The sequence below is a fragment of the Anomaloglossus baeobatrachus genome, chromosome 4 (assembly GCF_048569485.1).
Source record: "Anomaloglossus baeobatrachus isolate aAnoBae1 chromosome 4, aAnoBae1.hap1, whole genome shotgun sequence".
Lineage (NCBI taxonomy): Eukaryota > Metazoa > Chordata > Amphibia > Anura > Aromobatidae > Anomaloglossus > Anomaloglossus baeobatrachus.
Window position 1 is genome coordinate 699,485,723 of NC_134356.1, and position 18,342 is coordinate 699,504,064.

Below are 18,342 nucleotides of genomic sequence, written 5' to 3' on the forward strand. Positions count from 1 at the left end.
CCTTTTGCTATGGCAATGACGTTTGCTGGCCCCAGGGGCGGGCTGTATTTCGTCTGTTATCCCCCCCCTTCTGCCGCTGTTCGCCGTCCCCCAGTGTTCATTTACATAGATTAGGCCACCACCCACATCTTCCGCAGTGCTCCTGAAGTCTCGCGCATGCGCAGTGGCACTATCGCGGGACTGAGCGTTTTTTTTCAAATCGCGAGCGCCGGTGATGTTTTTGCGCAGGCGTGAGATTATGGGCGGCGCTGTGAATGTCATCACCAGCGTTATCCTAGTCCCCGCCCATAATCTCGTGCCTGCGTAATAACATCACCGGCGCTCGCGATTTGAAAACAGTGCTCAGTCCCGCGATAGTGCCACTGCGCATGCGTGAGACTTCAGGAGCACTGCGTAACAGGAGGGCGGCGACCCCATCTATGTCAATGAACACTGGGGGACGCCGAACAGTGGCAGGAGGGGGGATAATGGACGAAATACAGCCCGCCCAAGGGGCCAGCAAACCTCATTGCCATAGCAAAAGGTAATCTTTTATAAAGTTGTTATTTAGGTCTGAAAGGGGGACCAGAAGCAAGATGAACCTTTCTAGAATGTAGCCCAAGAGCTGCAGAAGGGGAGGCTCTTAGTTTCATAGCGAAAATTCTGGTGACAGGTTCCCTTTAATGAGAGAGACTTAAGAAATGGTTTCTGTTTCAATCTCACACTGCTTTATTCAAGGCTTCATTATCCAGCACAAAAATACATCAACAAAACTTGTAAAGACAAACCATAAGGGCATAGTCCGCATGGGCGGCACGGTGGCTCAGTGGTTAGCACTGCAGTCTTGTGGTAGCTCAGTGGTTAGCACTGCAGTCTTGCAGCGCTGGGGTCCTGGGTTCAAATCCCACCAAGGACACCATCTGCAAGGAGATTGTATGTTCTCCCCGTGTTTGCGTGGGTTTCCTCCCGGTTCTCTGGTTTCCTCCCACACTCCAAAAACATACAGATAGGGACTCTAGCTTGTGAGCCCCAATGGGGACAGTGTTCCCAATGTATGTAAAGTGCTATGGAATTAATAGCGCTATATAAATGAATAAAATTATTATTATTATATTGAAGTCAATTTTCCCTTTCATTACTCTGAATAATAATAGACAATGCTATGCAACCTAAATAGGACCATATATACATTACTGGACAAGTCGTATAAGGAACAACCACTTAGAAAAAACAGCAAACGACCAAACATCCTGATTACAAGTGAGAATATATACTTTATTGATCAACGGGTAAACAACCACATAGTTACCATCAATGAACATGGAAAATTATCAGCGTGACTGCAAAAATGAAATGATACAACAAGCTGACAATCATTCTACAGATAAGAAGCTGGTATTGGCACTAATAATGGTACATCAGATAGAATATTGCACAATTTGTATATAGGCATAAAAATAATGAGCTAGTAGTGCAACACAATCATATGTACCCTGATAGGTGTGGACACATAGGCAACTATATATTGCAAGGGTTCATTATCTATATTTCATATTGGTCTGCTAAAGTTTGTACAGTGTTTAGCTCCCACTACCAATAAGTTATTATCAGGGGCAGACGCATGCAGCCTATAAGTATATCCCAAAGTTACCGTCCACAGAAGGTACGTAAGTGGTTATTAGGAAATAAATAAATGTGCCCCATTGGTCAATCAAATTATTTAAACCCCGTTATAATAGATTGTAATCAGGGAGCAGATAAAAGCAGCCTATAAAGATATCCAAAATGCAACCCTCACTACAATTAGGTTGTTGTCAAAAGAGGAGATGATTGCAGCCTATAGGTGCATCCAAGTATTTAACCCACACTTCAATAAGTTATTGCCAGGGAGTATTTATAGCCTATGCAAACAATCGGGTATTACCACAACTAATGATTAGTGCCTCCATGTATCAGTCCTAGCCATTGACCAAAATGAAGCATGATCCCTCCATGCAAAATAGCATACTTACAGCAGATAATAACACGTGCAGCCACTGCCGGGAACTGAGCCTGCCCGACGCATGTTTCGGCTTCCGCCTTCATCAACGAAACTTGAACAGCCTTTCTGGCCAAAGGTGTGGTCCAGAAGGTAAATAAATGCCTGTGGATTCCCTCAGTGTTCAGTGTGTATGGAGGTGAGCAGACCTCCAGAGCTGCGTGCGTATGGAGAAAGATGAACCTTTTTCTTGAGCGACAGACTCCGCAGTTGTATGGACTGATGAACCCTGTTTGCTTTCTTTAAAGTGTAACCGTCCTTTTATTTTATTTGCAGTATCTCTTCTCTTCTTTCTCTTCCAGAATTGATCAGTCTATCTACATAGAATCTCATCAGTGATATCCGCCATCTCCGATCTCAGTGATGGGAAAGTCTCCACTGAGTTCAGATTTTACCTCAGAAGTGAGAATTCTGATAATGACTGATCAAAGAAGAATGCTTTAAAGAATACGAACAGAGATCAACCGTCCATACAACTGCGGGGATCGCCCACTCAGGAAAAAGGTTCAGCTTTCACGATACGCACACAGCTCTGGAGGTGTGCTCACTTCCATACACACCGAACACTGAGTGAATCCAGAGGCTTTCATTGACTTCCTGGACCACACCCTCAGGAGGAGATATATGAAGAGCCATCCCACCCATCTCTTTGACTATTGTAACACCAGCATTCCCGACAATAACCGGCAGGGATGCCGACATAGTCTATGCCCACTTGTCCCTCCGCTCACTGTTTGTGCTCGCCATGGCTCCCATGTCTGTGTACAATGTGCAGGTCTCCGGGCTGCGCAATTAGAACTCGCGTGCGCTCCCCGCACTCCTGATGTGTTCTCAGCCTATCGCTGGGGAGTACCAGGTATTTAAGGCACCCTCCCCGACTGGATGATGCCTGTGAAACATTGTTTCCTGTAGCCAGTGTGCCTCGTAGCTACAAGCTTGTTATCTGGTTTCAGGATTCTGATTTGGTGCATGCCCATATCTCTGAACTGGTCCTAAACCTGTACCCGAACCATTACCTGTCCGAGTATCTGAATCGGTTCTAGTGTCCCGGTTCCCGCCTGTGGTCCTGATTCCATTCCTGAGTACCGGTACCCGCCTGTGGTCCTAATTCCATTCCTGTGTCCTGATACCAGCCTGAGTTCATGTATCCGTTCTTGCGTCTTGTCCCCCGGTACCTGCCTGTGCTCCTGAATCCGTTCCTTTGTCCTGTTACCAGCCTGTGTTCCTGTGTCCGTTCCTGTGCCCTGTCTCCCCATACCTGCCTGTCCATCTTGTGTTTCCATTAGTGTCAGCTTCTTCGTATCTGGAGACTGCCTTGGAATGGTACCTGCAGAACAATCCTAACCTCACCACCAGAGGTTCTAGAGAAGACCAGGCAGCCGCTTAACCACATCCCTCCAGGGTAAGCCTGGGATCCGTGGTCCAGTGGATCCACATCATGGTCCTGGCCGGAACGATGTTTGCCGCTCTGTCCGTAAAGAGTTGTTCACAAAAAAACAACATGGCAAATTAACCGTCGAAGTACATAGCATGTTTGAGCCTACATCTGGGTTTCACATCACCAAAGCTATCAACCTTGGTGGAACATATCTCCCCTCAAGGATGTTAACAGTGACAATCTTACATATCTCCCCTCTCTGACGAAAGCCGGGGAGCTTTGCACCTTCCATCACTAAACAGGGAAGCCTCAACAGGGCATCTTTGTTACCATGTAATTTCCCGGGCCTGTGCTCTACATGGCAGCTGAAGTCCTGGAGTGCTAGAACCACCTGGTCACGCAGGCTGTCTTCCATTTCCTTTCCCTCTTCCATCCCAGGGGCGTATGATTTGACACCAACCTGAACTTTTGGCCTAACAAGTCGTACTTTAAGTTGTCATCCGCGCATTTAATGCTCAAGCATTCTTTCTCCATGATGGCGTAGCTCTTACTCAGGTATAATATTGGATGTTTCTCGCCATTTATTTCCTGAGACAATATGACTCCCAACAAGACCTCTGAAGGGTCTGTCTGGACCACTAATTCCTTATTGAAGTCGGGTGCCACCAATACTGGCTGTTTACACAGGGCTTCAACTCATGGACACCTGTCTCCGCTTCGGAAGTGCACTGGGCCATTAATCCCTTTCCAAGATGTGACGTACGGCTACGTCATGTTGTGTCCTTGACTTTGATGTGAGCTGCAACGCTGAGCCCGTATCTTTGAAGACAGATGATGGTTGTGTTATTCAGCCATCATCTGCCTCTAACAGCTGCAGGTGGAGTTGAGATCCGCCCGTGCCTGTTAACATGTTAAATGCCGCTGTCATCTCTGACAGTGATATTTGACGCAGGATGGAAATGGGGTGTCTGGTTCTGTGAACAGATTGGTGACCCCCGTGCCTGTCATGACATTCTCCTGCCTCTGGCTGGTGGTCACAGGAGACCGTGATTTCTGCTATATACAGTCATACTGTTATCAGATGATCGCAAGTTTAGGGGACTAACAAATACACAGAAAAGTTAAAAAAAAAGTTTTAAAAAAATAAAAATATGAAAGTTCAAATCACCTCCTTTTTTCTGCATTAAAAAGTAAGAAAAAAAATACATATATTTGGTATCGCACATCCAAGCCCTCTTCACCTCATGCCGACTACAACTCAAAAATATCTCCCGGATCCGTGCTTTCCTTAACCAAGAATCAGCAAAAACATTAGTGCATGCCCTCATCATCTCCCGCCTCAACTACTGCAACCTCCTGCTCTCTGGCCTCCCCTCCAACACTCTTGCACCCCTCCAATCTATCCTAAACTCTGCGGCCCGCTTAATCCCCTTTTCCCCTCGCTACTCCCCAGCCTCTCCTCTCTGCCAATCCCTTCACTGGCTTCCCATTGCCCAAAGAATTCAGTTCAAAACATTAACCATGACATACAAAGCCACCCACAACCTGTCTCCTCCCTACATCTGTGACCTAGTCTCCCGGTACCTACCTGCACGCAACCTCAGATCCTCACAAGATCTCCTTCTCTACTCCCCTCTCATCTCCTCTTCTCACAATCGTGTACAAGATTTCTCCCGTGCCTCCCCCATACTCTGGAACGCTCTACCCCAGCACATCAGACTCTCCACTACCGTGGAAAGCTTCAAGAGGAACCTCAAGACCCAACTCTTCCGACAAGCCTACAACCTCTAATAGTCCTCAGTCCAGTAGACCACTGCGCAACCAGCTCTGTCCTCACCTACTGTACCATCACCCATTCCCTGTAGACTGTGAGCCCTCGCGGGCAGGGTCCTCTCCCCTCCTGTAGACTGTGAGCCCTCGCGGGCAGGGTCCTCTCTCCTCCTGTAGACTGTGAGTCCTCGCGGGCAGGGTCCTCTCCCCTCCTGTAGACTGTGAGCCCTCGCGGGCAGGGTCCTCTCTCCTCCTGTAGACTGTGAGCCCTCGCGGGCAGGGTCCTCTCTCCTCCTGTAGTCTGTGAGCCCTCGCGGGCAGGGTCCTCTCCCCTCCTGTAGACTGTTAGCCCTCGCGGGCAGGGTCCTCTCCCCTCCTGTAGACTGTTAGCCCTCACGGGCAGGATCCTCTCCCCTCCTGTAGACTGTGAGCCCTCGCGGGCAGGGTCCTCTCCCCTCCTGTAGACCTCTCCTGTAGACTGTTAGCCCTCGCGGGCAGGGTCCTCTCCCCTCCTGTAGACTGTGAGCCCTCGCGGGCAGGGTCCTCTCTCCTCCTGTAGACTGTGAGCCCTCTCGGGCAGGGTCCTCTCCCCTCCTGTAGACTGTGAGCCCTCGCGGGTAAGGTCCTCTCTCCTCCTGTAGACTGTGAGCCCTCGCGGGCAGGGTCCTCTCCCCTCCTGTAGACTGTGAGCCCTCGCGGGTAGGGTCCTCTCTCCTCCTGTAGACTGTGAGCCCTCGCGGGCAGGGTCCTCTCTCCTCCTGTAGACTGTGAGCCCTCCCGGGCAGGGTCCTCTCTCCTCCTATACTAGTCTGTTTTGTACTGTTAACGATTGTTGTACTAGTTTTTAGGTGTACCCTTTCTCACTTGTAAAGTGCCATGAAATTAATGGCGCTATAATAATAAATAATAATAATAGTGATATCGCTGTGTTCACAAAAGTCCACTTCATCAATATATAAAATGAATTAATCTGATTGGTAAACCACAAAACGAGAAAAAAAAAGCAAAACGACAGAATTATGCATTTTTGGCCATCATAACAACACGAAAAAATATAATAGGAGGCGATTAAAATATCTTATCTACCCCAAAGTGATATCAATAAGTCCGTCATCTCAGGGCACAAAAAAATTTCATATCCTGAAAATAAAAAACGTTACGGCTTTTGGAAAATGGTGACAGAAGTCACATTTTTTTTTTTACAAATTTCTGATTTTTTTTACATTTTTTTTCAACACAAAAAACGTAAACATGTTTGGTATCTGCATTATCATACAGCCTGGACAGTTTTACTGTACAGTGAACATAGTAAATAAAAAAACAATTGCGGAATTGCACTCCCCCCCCCCGTTTTCCAGTGCAGCACATGATATAATGGATGGCGCCATTCAAAAGTACAACTAGTCCGGCAGAAAACAAGCCCTCACACGGCTGTGTGGATGGAAAATTAAAAAACGTCATTGCTCTTGGATTAATGGGAGGGAAAAAAACAAAATCACAAAAATGGAAAACTGCCCAATCAGGAAGGGGTTAAAAAGTATTGTGTACCCCACAGTGGTACGTGTAAAAACTACAGCTTATAAAACAAAAACACACAAAAATAAACACGTTATGGTTTTCGTAATATGGAGACATCAACCAGATGTCCACGTCATTTTTACAGATCAATAAATGCAGTAAAATCTAAACCCGAGCAACAAAGGCAGAAATTATTTTTCTCTTTCACTTTTCCATCCTACAATATTTTTCACTAGATTCTGTAGTAAAGAGAATTGTGCCGTCCAAGACGAAAACTCTTTAACGAGCCCTTGTAAAGCTATGGATATGGGGAACTATATGGCTATGTGCGCACGCTGCGTTCTGACTTGACAAATAAACTGCAGCATTTTGACAACTGTAAACAATGCGTTTGACAAAAAAATGCATTCAAAACGCATGCATTTTGGATGCTTTTTGAATGCGTTTTGAATGCATTTTGGATGCATTTTTGACAGTGCAATGTCCCACTTGGCACTGCTACATCCCCATAGAACGGTCCCACTCGGCTCTGCTACATCCCCATAGAGCATAGCTGGCTGCGAGACAGAGCCGCGCGATCAGAATGAACTCGGATGAACTTCACCCAACTTCATTGTCATTGCACGGCTCGGTCTCTGTGCCGCGGCCTGATTTGTGGTGACTCACCGGTGACCGCAAATTCCCTGAGTGACTGAAGTGAGCCGCGTGATCAGCGGTGCCGTCACTCAGGTTACCCGCGGCCAGCTGGAGTCCTTTACCCGAGACCATAATCACCTGAGTGAGGGCACCGCTGGTCACTTCAATCACTCGGGCGGCTTACTGTCACAATTGGAGAATCCTTCGGTGGCTGTGGGTGACCTGAGTGACGACACCGCTGATATTGCGACTCACTTCAGTCACTCGGGAGACTTACTGTCACAATTGGAGAATCCAGCGGTGGCTTTGGGTGACCTGAGTGACGACACCGCTGATAGCGCGGCTCACTTCAGTTGCTGTGTGGAGCTCACAGAGAGCGGTCGTGGTCAGTGGCCGCTCCTGTCAGCTACCAATGTAGCAGAGCTGAAAGCGTCGCGGGACCTCGTGAGAATTACGCCGGACCTGGAGGTGTATTTGGGGATTTTAATAAAGTGGTGAAAGAGAGTGTTTTTTTGTCTTTTATTCCAAATAAAGGATTTTTTCGGGTGTATGTGATTATTTATTTTCACTTACAGGTTAATCATTGTGGGTGTCTCATAGACGGCTTGCCATGATTAACCTTGGACTTAGTGGCCGCTATGGGCTGCCATTAACTCCTTATTACCTCAATTGCCACTGCACCAGGACAATTCGGGATGAGCCAGGTAGACTCCCAGGACTGTCGCATCTAATGGATGCGGCAATTCCGGGCGGCTGCTGGCTGATATTTTTAGGCTGGGGGCTCCCCATAATGTGGGGCTTCCCATTCTGAGAATACAAGCCTTCAGCCATGTGGCTTTACCTTGGCTAATATCAAAATTGGGGGGAAACGCACGTCGTTTTTTTTTTAATTATTTATTTATTTCACTGCACTATATAGACCCGCCCACCGGCGGCTGTGATTGGTTGCAGTAAGACAGCTGTCACTCAGCGTGGGGGCACATCTGAATGTAACCAATCATAGGCGCCGGTGGGCGGGGGAAGCAGGGAATATGAGATGGAATGAAGGGAATTTTGTTTACTTACCGTAAATTCCTTTTCTTCTAGCTCCAATTGGGAGACCCAGACAATTGGGTGTATAGCTATGCCTCCGGAGGCCACACAAAGTATTACACTAAAAGTGTAAAGCCCCTCCCCTTCAGCCTATACACCCCCCGTGCTGCCACGGGCTCATCAGTTTTGGTGCAAAAGCCCGAAGGAGGAAAAAATTATAAACTGGTTTAAAGTAAATTCAATCCGAAGGAATATCGGAGAACTGAAACCATTTAACATGAACAACATGTGTATACAAAAACAGGGGCGGGTGCTGGGTCTCCCAATTGGAGCTAGAAGAAAAGGAATTTACGGTAAGTAAACAAAATTCCCTTCTTCTTTGTCGCTCCTTATTGGGAGACCCAGACAATTGGGACGTCCAAAAGCAGTCCCTGGGTGGGTAAATAATACCTCATAATAGAGCCGTAACGGCTCCGTCCTACAGGTGGGCAACTGCCGCCTGAAGGACTCGCCTACCTAGGCTGGCATCTGCCGAAGCATAGGTATGCACCTGATAGTGTTTCGTGAAAGTGTGCAGGCTCGACCAGGTAGCTGCCTGGCACACCTGCTGAGCCGTAGCCTGGTGTCGCAAGGCCCAGGACGCTCCCACGGCCCTGGTAGAATGGGCCTTCAGTCCTGAGGGAACCGGAAGCCCCGAGGAACGGTAAGCTTCGAGAATTGGTTCCTTGATCCACCGAGCCAGGGTTGACTTGGAAGCTTGTGTCCCTTTACGCTGGCCAGCGACAAGGACAAAGAGAGCATCGGAGCGGCGCAGGGGCGCCGTACGAGAAATGTAGAGTCTGAGTGCTCTCACCAGATCTAACAAGTGCACATCCTTTTCACATTGGTGAACTGGATGAGGACAAAACGAGGGTAAGGAGATGTCCTGATTGAGATGAAAAGTGGGCAAGGCAAATGGCCAGGGAGAAAACCCCTGAGCAGAGCACCACGACAGGAATATTTTCCACGTCCTGTGGTAGATCTTGGCGGACGTTGGTTTCCTAGCCTGTCTCATAGTGGCAATGACCTCTTGAGATAATCCTGAAGACGCTAGGATCCAGGGCTCAATGGCCACACAGTCAGGTTGAGGGCCGCAGAATTCAGATGGAAAAACGGCCCTTGAGACAGCAAATCTGGTCGGTCTGGCAGTGCCACGGTTGGCCGACCGTGAGATGCCACAGATCCGGGTACCACGACCTCCTCGGCCAGTCTGGAGCGACGAGGATGACGCGGCGGCAGTCGGCCCTGATCTTGCGTAACACTCTGGGCAACAGTGCCAGAGGAGGAAACACATAAGGAAGCCGAAACTGCGACCAATCCTGAACTAAGGCGTCTGCCGCCAGAGCTCTGTGATCTTGAGATCGAGCCATGAATGTTGGGACCTTGTTGTTGTGCCGTGACGCCATTAGGTCGACGTCCGGCATCCCCCAGCGGCAACAGATCTCCTGAAACACGTCCGGGTGAAGGGACCATTCCCCTGCGTCCATGCCCTGGCGACTGAGAAAGTCTGCTTCCCAGTTTTCTACGCCCAGGATGTGAACTGCGGATATGGTGGATGCTGTGGCTTCCACCCACAGCAGAATCCGCCGGACTTCCTGGAAGGCTTGCCGACTGTGTGTCCCACCTTTGTGGTTGATGTAAGCCACCGCTGTGGAGTTGTCCGACTGAATTCGGATCTGCTTGCCTTCCAGCCACTGCTGGAACGCTTTTAGGGCAAGATACACTGCCCTGATCTCCAGAACATTGATCTGAAGTGAGGACTCTTGCTGAGTCCACGTACCCTGAGCCCTGTGGTGGAGAAAAACTGCTCCCCACCCTGACAGACTCGCGTCCGTCGTGACCACCGCCCAGGATGGGGGTAGGAAGGATTTCCCTTTCGATAATGAGGTGGGAAGAAGCCACCACCGAAGGGAAGCTTTGGTTGCCTGAGAGAGGGAGACGTTCCTGTCTAGGGACGTCGGCATCCTGTCCCACTTGCGTAGGATGTCCCATTGAAGTGGACGCAGGTGAAACTGCGCGAAAGGGACTGCTTCCATTGCTGCCACCATCTTCCCCAGGAAGTGCATGAGGCGCCTCAAGGGGTGTGACCGACCTTGAAGGAGAGATTGCACCCCTGTCTGTAGTGAACGCTGTTTGTCCAGCGGAAGCTTCACTATCGCTGGAAGAGTATGAAACTCCATGCCAAGATATGTCAGCGATTGGACCGGTGTCAGATTTGACTTTTTAAAATTGATGATCCACCCGAAACTCTGGAGAATCTCCAGAGTAACGTTGAGGCTGTGTTGGCATGCCTCTTGAGAGGGTGCCTTGACCAGCAGATCGTCTAAGTAAGGTATCACTGAGTGACCCTGAGAGTGGAGGACCGCAACTACTGTAGCCATGACCTTGGTGAAAACCCTTGGGGCTGTCGCCAGGCCGAACGGCAGTGCCGCGAACTGAAGGTGTTCGTCTCCTATGGCGAAGCGCAAGAAGCGCTGATGCTCTGGAGCAATTGGTACGTGGAGATAAGCATCCTTGATATCGATCGATGCTAGGAAATCTCCTTGGGACATTGAGGCGATGACGGAGCGGAGGGATTCCATCCGGAACCGCCTGGTCCTTACGTGTTTGTTGAGCAGTTTTAGGTCCAAAACAGGACGGAAGGACCCGTCCTTCTTTGGAACCACAAACAGGTTGGAGTAGAAACCGTGACCCTGTTGCTGAAGAGGAACCGGGACCACCACTCCTTCTGCCTTCAGAATGCCCACCGCCTGAAGAAGAGCCTCGGCTCGCTCGGGAGGCGGAGATGTTCTGAAGAATCGAGTCGGAGGACGAGAGCTGAACTCTATCCTGTAACCGTGAGACAAAATGTCTCTCACCCAACGGTCTTTTACTTGTGGTAGCCAGGTGTCGCAAAAGCGGGAGAGCCTGCCACCGACCGAGGATGCGGTGTGAGGAGGCCGTAAGTCATGAGGAAGCCGCCTTAGTAGCGGCACCTCCGGCGGTCTTTTTAGGGCGTGATTTAGACCGCCATGCGTCGGAGTTCCTCTGATCCTTCTGAGGCCTTTTGGACGAGGAGAATTGGGACCTGCCCGCACCCCGAAAGGACCGAAACCTCGACTGTCCCCTCCTCTGTTGGGGTGTTTTTGGTTTGGCCTGGGGTAAGGATGTTTCCTTTCCCTTGGATTGTTTGATGATTTCATCCAATCTCTCACCAAACAAACGGTCGCCAGAAAATGGCAATCCAGTTAAGCACTTTTTGGAAGCCAAATCTGCCTTCCATTCCCGCAGCCACAAGGCCCTGCGTATTGCCACCGAATTGTCGGCTGCAACCGCCGTACGGCTCGCAGAGTCCAGGACAGCATTAATAGCGTAGGACGCAAATGCCGACGTTTGAGAGGTTATGGACGCCACCTGCGGCGCAGACGTACGTGTGAGTGCGTCAATTTGCGCCTGACCAGCTGAGATAGCTTGGAGTGCCCATACGGCTGCGAATGCTGGAGCAAAAGACGCGCCGATAGCTTCATAGATGGATTTCAACCAGAGCTCCATCTGTCTGTCAGTGGCATCCTTGAGTGAAGCTCCATCTTCCACTGCAACTATGGATCTAGCCGCAAGTCTGGAGATTGGAGGATCCACCTTGGGACACTGAGTCCAGCCCTTGACCACGTCAGGGGGGAAAGGGTAACGTGTATCCTTAAGGCGCTTGGAAAAACGCTTATCTGGACAAGCTCGGTGTTTCTGGACTGCCTCTCTGAAGTCAGAGTGGTCCAGAAACATACTGTTTGTACGCTTGGGAAACCTGAAATGGAATTTCTCCTGCTGAGAAGCTGACTCCTCTACTGGAGGAGCTGAGGGAGAAATATCCAACATTTCATTGATGGACGCAATAAGATCATTCACTATGGCGTCCCCATCAGGAGTATCAAGGTTGAGAGCGGCTTCAGGGTCAGAATCCTGATCAGCTACCTCCGCTTCATCATACAGAGAGTCCTCTCGCTGAGACCCTGAACATTGTGATGATGTCGAGGGGATATCATAGCGAGCTCGCTTAATCGGTCTGGGGCTGCGGTCCGTGTCAGAGACCTCACCCTGGGATCCATGAGACACCCCGGGAGGACATTGCTGTTCCAACTGAGGGGGACCAGGGGGCAATGATTCCACAGTGCCCCTGGCTTGAGATGCCGGCCTGGACTGCAAGGCTTCTAATATCTTAGCCATAGTCTCAGAAAGTCTTTCAGTAAAAACTGCAAACTCCGTCCCTGTCACCTGGACAGTGTTAACAGGTGGTTCTCCCTGGGCCACCCTTAGCAGAGGCTCCGGCTGAGAAAGTGCCACAGGGGCCGAGCATTGCACACAATGAGGGTCAGTGGAACCTGCCGGCAGTATAGCCGTACATGCTGCACAGGCAGCATAGTAAGTCTGTGCTTTGGCACCCTTGCTATTTGTGGACGACATGCTGTTGTCTCCTCTGAGCAATACAGGAGGTTATATAGACAAAAATCAACAGTGCACCATACAGTGTAAAGTATAGTCTATAATCATATAATCTATAAGTACACTTCTGCACTAGTGGGGCCAGCACCACAGGTGCTGCTTACCGCCTGCGCAAAGCGGTTGTGTGGGCACCAGAAATCCTGCCTGGGTCTCCTTGAGCTTGTCTCTCCTCTCCAGCGTTAGCAGAGCTGAGAGGAATGGCTGCCGGCGTCCTGAGGAGAGGAGGGAGCCGTGGGCGTGACCCAGAAAAGTGCGGGAACTGGTGCCCCACTGTGCAGAGTGAGGGGGGTGGAGTATGCAAAGCATGCTCCAGCCCTCAGTGCTGCCGTCCTGTACAGCGTCCCGCCCTTCCCCTGACTGGCAGGGCTGGGGGCGGGAAGAAAACGAGACTAGGCCGCAAAAGCCGGGGACTCGAGTTATAAGCGCGGCCGCCGTATAAGCGCGGTCGGCGCGGAAGTCCCCGGCGCACTAACAGTCCCAGCCGCGCCGCAGTGATAACCATGGCAGCGGCGGTCAGCGCGGCAGTCCCCCTACACGAACACACTCAGCGACGCTGAAGTGTGTAATGGCACAAACGCAGTCAGCGCTGCTGTCCCCGGTGCACTAGCACACCCAGCAATGCTGGAGTGTTGCTGTGCGCGGTCCCCACGGGGACACAGAGTACCTCAAAGTAGCAGGGCCATGTCCCTGAACGATACTCGGCTCCTATCCAGCATGGTCCTCAGAAGCTGTGGATGGAGCACGGTCTCCTGTGCCTGGAGACCGAAAGGATCCCACTTCACCCAGAGCCCTAATTGAGGGATGGGGAAGGAAAGCAGCATGTGGGCTCCAGCCTCCGTACCCGCAATGGATACCTCAACCTTAACAACACCGCCGACAAGAGTGGGGTGAGAAGGGAGCATGCTGGGGGCCGTTATGGGCCCTCTTTTCTTCCATCCGACATAGTCAGCAGCTGCTGCTGACTAAGCTGTGGAGCTATGCGTGCATGTCTGACCTCCTTCGCACAAAGCATAAGAACTGATGAGCCCGTGGCAGCACGGGGGGTGTATAGGCTGAAGGGGAGGGGCTTTACACTTTTAGTGTAATACTTTGTGTGGCCTCCGGAGGCATAGCTATACACCCAATTGTCTGGGTCTCCCAATAAGGAGCGACAAAGAAAATAAGCGTCCAGCATTTTCAAATCAGGAGAAGCCGCTGAAGCTTTGTGACAGCCGTGCAGCGCCGATGATCGGCGAGTATGAGAGAGGGGGAGAGACCGACCGAGAGACCGACAGAGAGAGAGAGACCGACATCGACAGACAGAGAGGCAGTCCAACATCGACATCGATTTCAATGGGTGGAAAATGCAACCAAAACGCTCAAAAGAAGTGTCATGCTGCTTTTTCAAACGCATCGATTTTGTGAAATATTTGGCATCCAAAACGCTGCTTTTAAAAAAGCAACGTGCGCATGGAATTTGCTGACTTCTCATAGACTTTGCTGGGGAAGCAGAACGCTTGCATTTATGCTGCAGTTTAAAACGCTGCGTAAACGCCTGAAAAAACGCAATGTGCGCACACAGCCTATCAGTCTTTACAGACTGGAAGATAAAAGGGTAAGACATACAAATTTACCTTTACACACTGGTAAGTGATGTCTGGTGACTTACCGCTCCAGGGATTCCAGGGTTGTAGCTACTAAAAGAATAAAGTTATTATATAAGAAAATAAATAGGTGGCGGATGGATAGTGATGGGGGTAAGAGGGGCTAGTACTACAGTGCTGGAGAAGTGGTCACTTACGTGGGTTGGCTCAGAAGACGATCCCAAAACTCAGGCCCATAGCGCTTCTCCGGGTGAAGCAGCGGTGAATGAGGAAGGATGGGCTCAGGGAGCAGACGGCTGACTGTCCGAGATCGTCTGCAGGACATAACACAACGACGATCAGAACAAGGTCTATATGGTGGTCAGCAGAGATGTGGGCACAAGGGCCATATACAGGGGCATCTCAATAACTTAGAATATCATCAAAAAGTTAATTTATGTCAGTAATTCAATACAAAAATGGAAACGCATATATTATATAGAGTCATTACACAGAGGGATCTATTCCTATATATTATATAAAGTCATTACACACAGAGGGATCTATTCCTATATATTATATAGAGTCATTACACACAGAGGGATCTATTCCTATATATTATATAAAGTCATTACACACAGAGGGATCTATTCCTATATATTATATAGAGTCATTACACACAGAGGGATCTATTCCTATATATTATATAAAGTCATTACACACAGAGGGATCTATTCCTATATATTATATAAAGTCATTACACACAGAGGGATCTATTCCTATATATTATACCAAGTTCCAAATTATTATGCAGATTGGATGTAAGTGTCCCAGCGATTAATAATGAACCTCATTGACGGTTTTGTGTCTCAGGGTTCTTTGGATCACTGAAATCAATCTCCGATACCTGTGATAATTAGTTTTCAGGTGAGGCCCAATAAAAGGAAAACTGGATGTTCCACAATATTAAGCAGCCGCAGTTTTCAAGTAAAGAAAGAAAAATGATCTCTCTGCTGCCGAAAAGCATCAAATAGTGCAATGCCTTGGACAAGGGATGAAAACATTAGATATTTCATGAAAACCTAAGCGTGATCATCGCACTGTGCAGAGATTTGTGGCTGATTCTGAGCACAGACGTGTTTGTGCAGATAAAGGCAGAATGAGGAAGGTTTCTGCCAGGCGAGTCCATCGGATTAAGAGAGCAGCTGCTAAAAAGCCATTACAAACCAGCAAACAGATATGTGAATCTGCTGGTGCCTCTGGAGTCCCTCGAACCTCAAGGTGTAGGATCCTTCAGAGGCTTGCTGTGGTGCATAAACCTACTATTCGGCCACCCCTGACCAGTGCTCACAAGCAGAAGCGGTTGCAGTGTCCCCAACATCCATGAAGACTAGGTTTCAAACAGTCTTGTTTACTGATGAGTGTGGAGCAACCCTGGATGGTCCTGATGGATGGAGTAGTGGATGGGTGGTGGATGGCCACCATGTCCCAACAAGGCTGTGACGTCAGCAAGAAGCTGGAGGAGGCATGTTTTGGGTCGGAATCATGGAGTGACATCTGGTACGCCCCTTTAGGGTTCCCGAAGGTGGGAAAATTACCTCTGCAAAGTATATAGAGTTTCTGACTGACAACTTTCTTCCATGGTACAAAAAGCAAAAACGTGGCTTCAAAAGCAAAATCATCTTCATACATGACAATGCACCATCTCATGCTGCAAAGAATACCTCTGTGACATTGGCTGCTATGGGCATAAAAGGAGATAAACTCATGGTGTGGCCACCATCTTCCCCTGACCTCAACCCTATAGAGAACCTTTGGAGTATCATGAAGCAAAAGATCTATGAGGGTGGGAGGCAGTTCACATCAAAACAGCAGCTCTCCCTCGTTCGAAGAAGTAATAATCTACATAAAACGGCTGATGGAGTTAGAGGGCCTTGATGCTGGAAGGAAGTCGGGACGATTGGGTAGTCAGTTCAAAAAGTGGAGGGAGTTTATTATAACCTACTACAATTCGGAAGAAATAGAACGCTTAAGGGTACTTTACACGCTGCTCACCTCAGTTGCTGCGTGGAGCTGACCGGAGCAGCGGTGAGTAGCGCGATCAGCTGAGCTGTCACTGAGGTTACCCGCGGCCACTGCTGCATCCACCGCTGGATCCAGGTAACCTCAGTGACAGCTCAGCCGATCACGCGGCTCTCTTCATTTGCTGCGTGGAGCTGACAGGAGCGGCGGTTTCTTCTGCTGCTCCAGTCACCTTCATGCAGCAGAGCTGGAAGCGACGCTGGACCATCCTGGATTCCGCCGGACATGGAGGGCTTTTTGGGGCTGATTAAAGTGGTGAACCAGGGAATTGGTTTGTGTTTTTTATTTCTAATAAAGGATTTTTTGGGTGTGTGTGTTTATTTACTGTAATTTACAGATTAATCATGGAAGGTTTCTCCGGGAGACGCCTGACATGATAGGACTTATTGGCAGCTATGGGCTGCCAACAACTCCTTATTACCCCGATTTGCCAACGCACCAGGGCAAATCGGGAAGAGCCGGGTACAGTCCCAGAACTGTCGCATCTAATGTATGTGGCCATTCTGGGCGGCTGCTGGCTGATATTGTTAGGCTGGGGGGCTCCCCATAACGTGGAGCTCCCCATCCTGAGAATACCAGCCTTCAGCCATATGGCTTTATCTGGCTGGTATTAAATTTGGGGGGACCGCACGCCGTTTTTTTTAATTATTTATTTATTTCTATACTCCATAGTGACACGCCCACCGGCTGCTGTGATTAGGTGCAGTGAGACACCTGTCACTCAGCGTGGGGGGCGTGTCTCACTGAAACCAATCATAGGTGCCGGTGGGCGGGGAAAGCAGGGAATACGAGATTGTTTAATGAGCGGCCGGCTTTTTCAAATTAGAAAAAGCCGCCGGAGCAGTGTGAACGCCGTGCAGCGCCGGTGATCGGGGATCGGTGAGTATGAGAGAGGGGGGGACACTTCAGTCACTCGGGGGATTAGCGGTCACCAGTGAATCCGTCACCGGTGACCGCTAATCAGTACACAGCACACAGACAAAGCCGCGGCATGACAATGAAGTCGGGTGAAGTTCACCCGAGTTCATTCTCATCGCGCTACTTAGTCTGCTGTCTGCCGACATGTAGTAAACGACATTTTGCATCACACACACGGACATTCCACACGGACAACACAAACACATGTCAGTTAAGTTTCAGACGCACACATGGACATTTCACACGCACATACGGCTAGCATACGGGATACATACGCAGGACACACATACCATAAAAACGGACCTAAAAAACGGAAAACGGACCCGAAATACTGCCCGTTTTACACGGACGTGGTTTTCACGGATGTGTGTTTTAGGCCTTACAACATATAAAATGTTTAGAAACTCTCCTGTGCCTAATAATGTGGAACAGGAAGATTATACTGTTATCACTGGGAGATTTCTACAATAAAATTCCATGTATCCTCTAACGGGGGATGACTTTTATTAGACGGACGGTCATCTGCACCGAGCATTTAGGAAAATCAGAGAAAAATATAATATGCATAATAACTTGGAACATGGTGTATATAGAGTCATTACACATAGAGGGATCTATTCCTATATATTATATAGAATCCTTACACACAGAGGGATCTATTCCTATATATTATATAGAGTCATTACACATAGAGGGATCTATTCCTATATATTATATAGAGTCATTACACATAGAGGGATCTATTCCTATATATTATATAGAGTCATTACACATAGAGGGATCTATTCCTATATATTATATAGAGTCATTACACATAGAGGGATCTATTCCTATATATTATAAAGAGTCATTATACACAGAGGGATCTATTCCTATATATTATATAGAATCATTACACACAGAGGGATCTATTC

The 18,342-nt window shown here is 48.9% G+C and overlaps 1 protein-coding gene across 1 annotated transcript in view; it reads right to left on the reverse strand.

Moving 5' to 3' along the window:
• Positions 1–18,342, reverse strand: part of INCA1 (inhibitor of CDK, cyclin A1 interacting protein 1) — a 130,804-nt gene that overhangs the window by 100,664 nt on the left and 11,798 nt on the right. Inside the window, exons 3-4 of the mRNA XM_075346738.1 lie at positions 14,647–14,763; positions 14,515–14,542 (exon numbers count right to left, since the gene is read on the reverse strand). Of these exons, the coding sequence (XP_075202853.1) occupies positions 14,515–14,542; positions 14,647–14,763 (145 nt within the window). The remainder of the gene's footprint in view (positions 1–14,514; positions 14,543–14,646; positions 14,764–18,342) is intronic.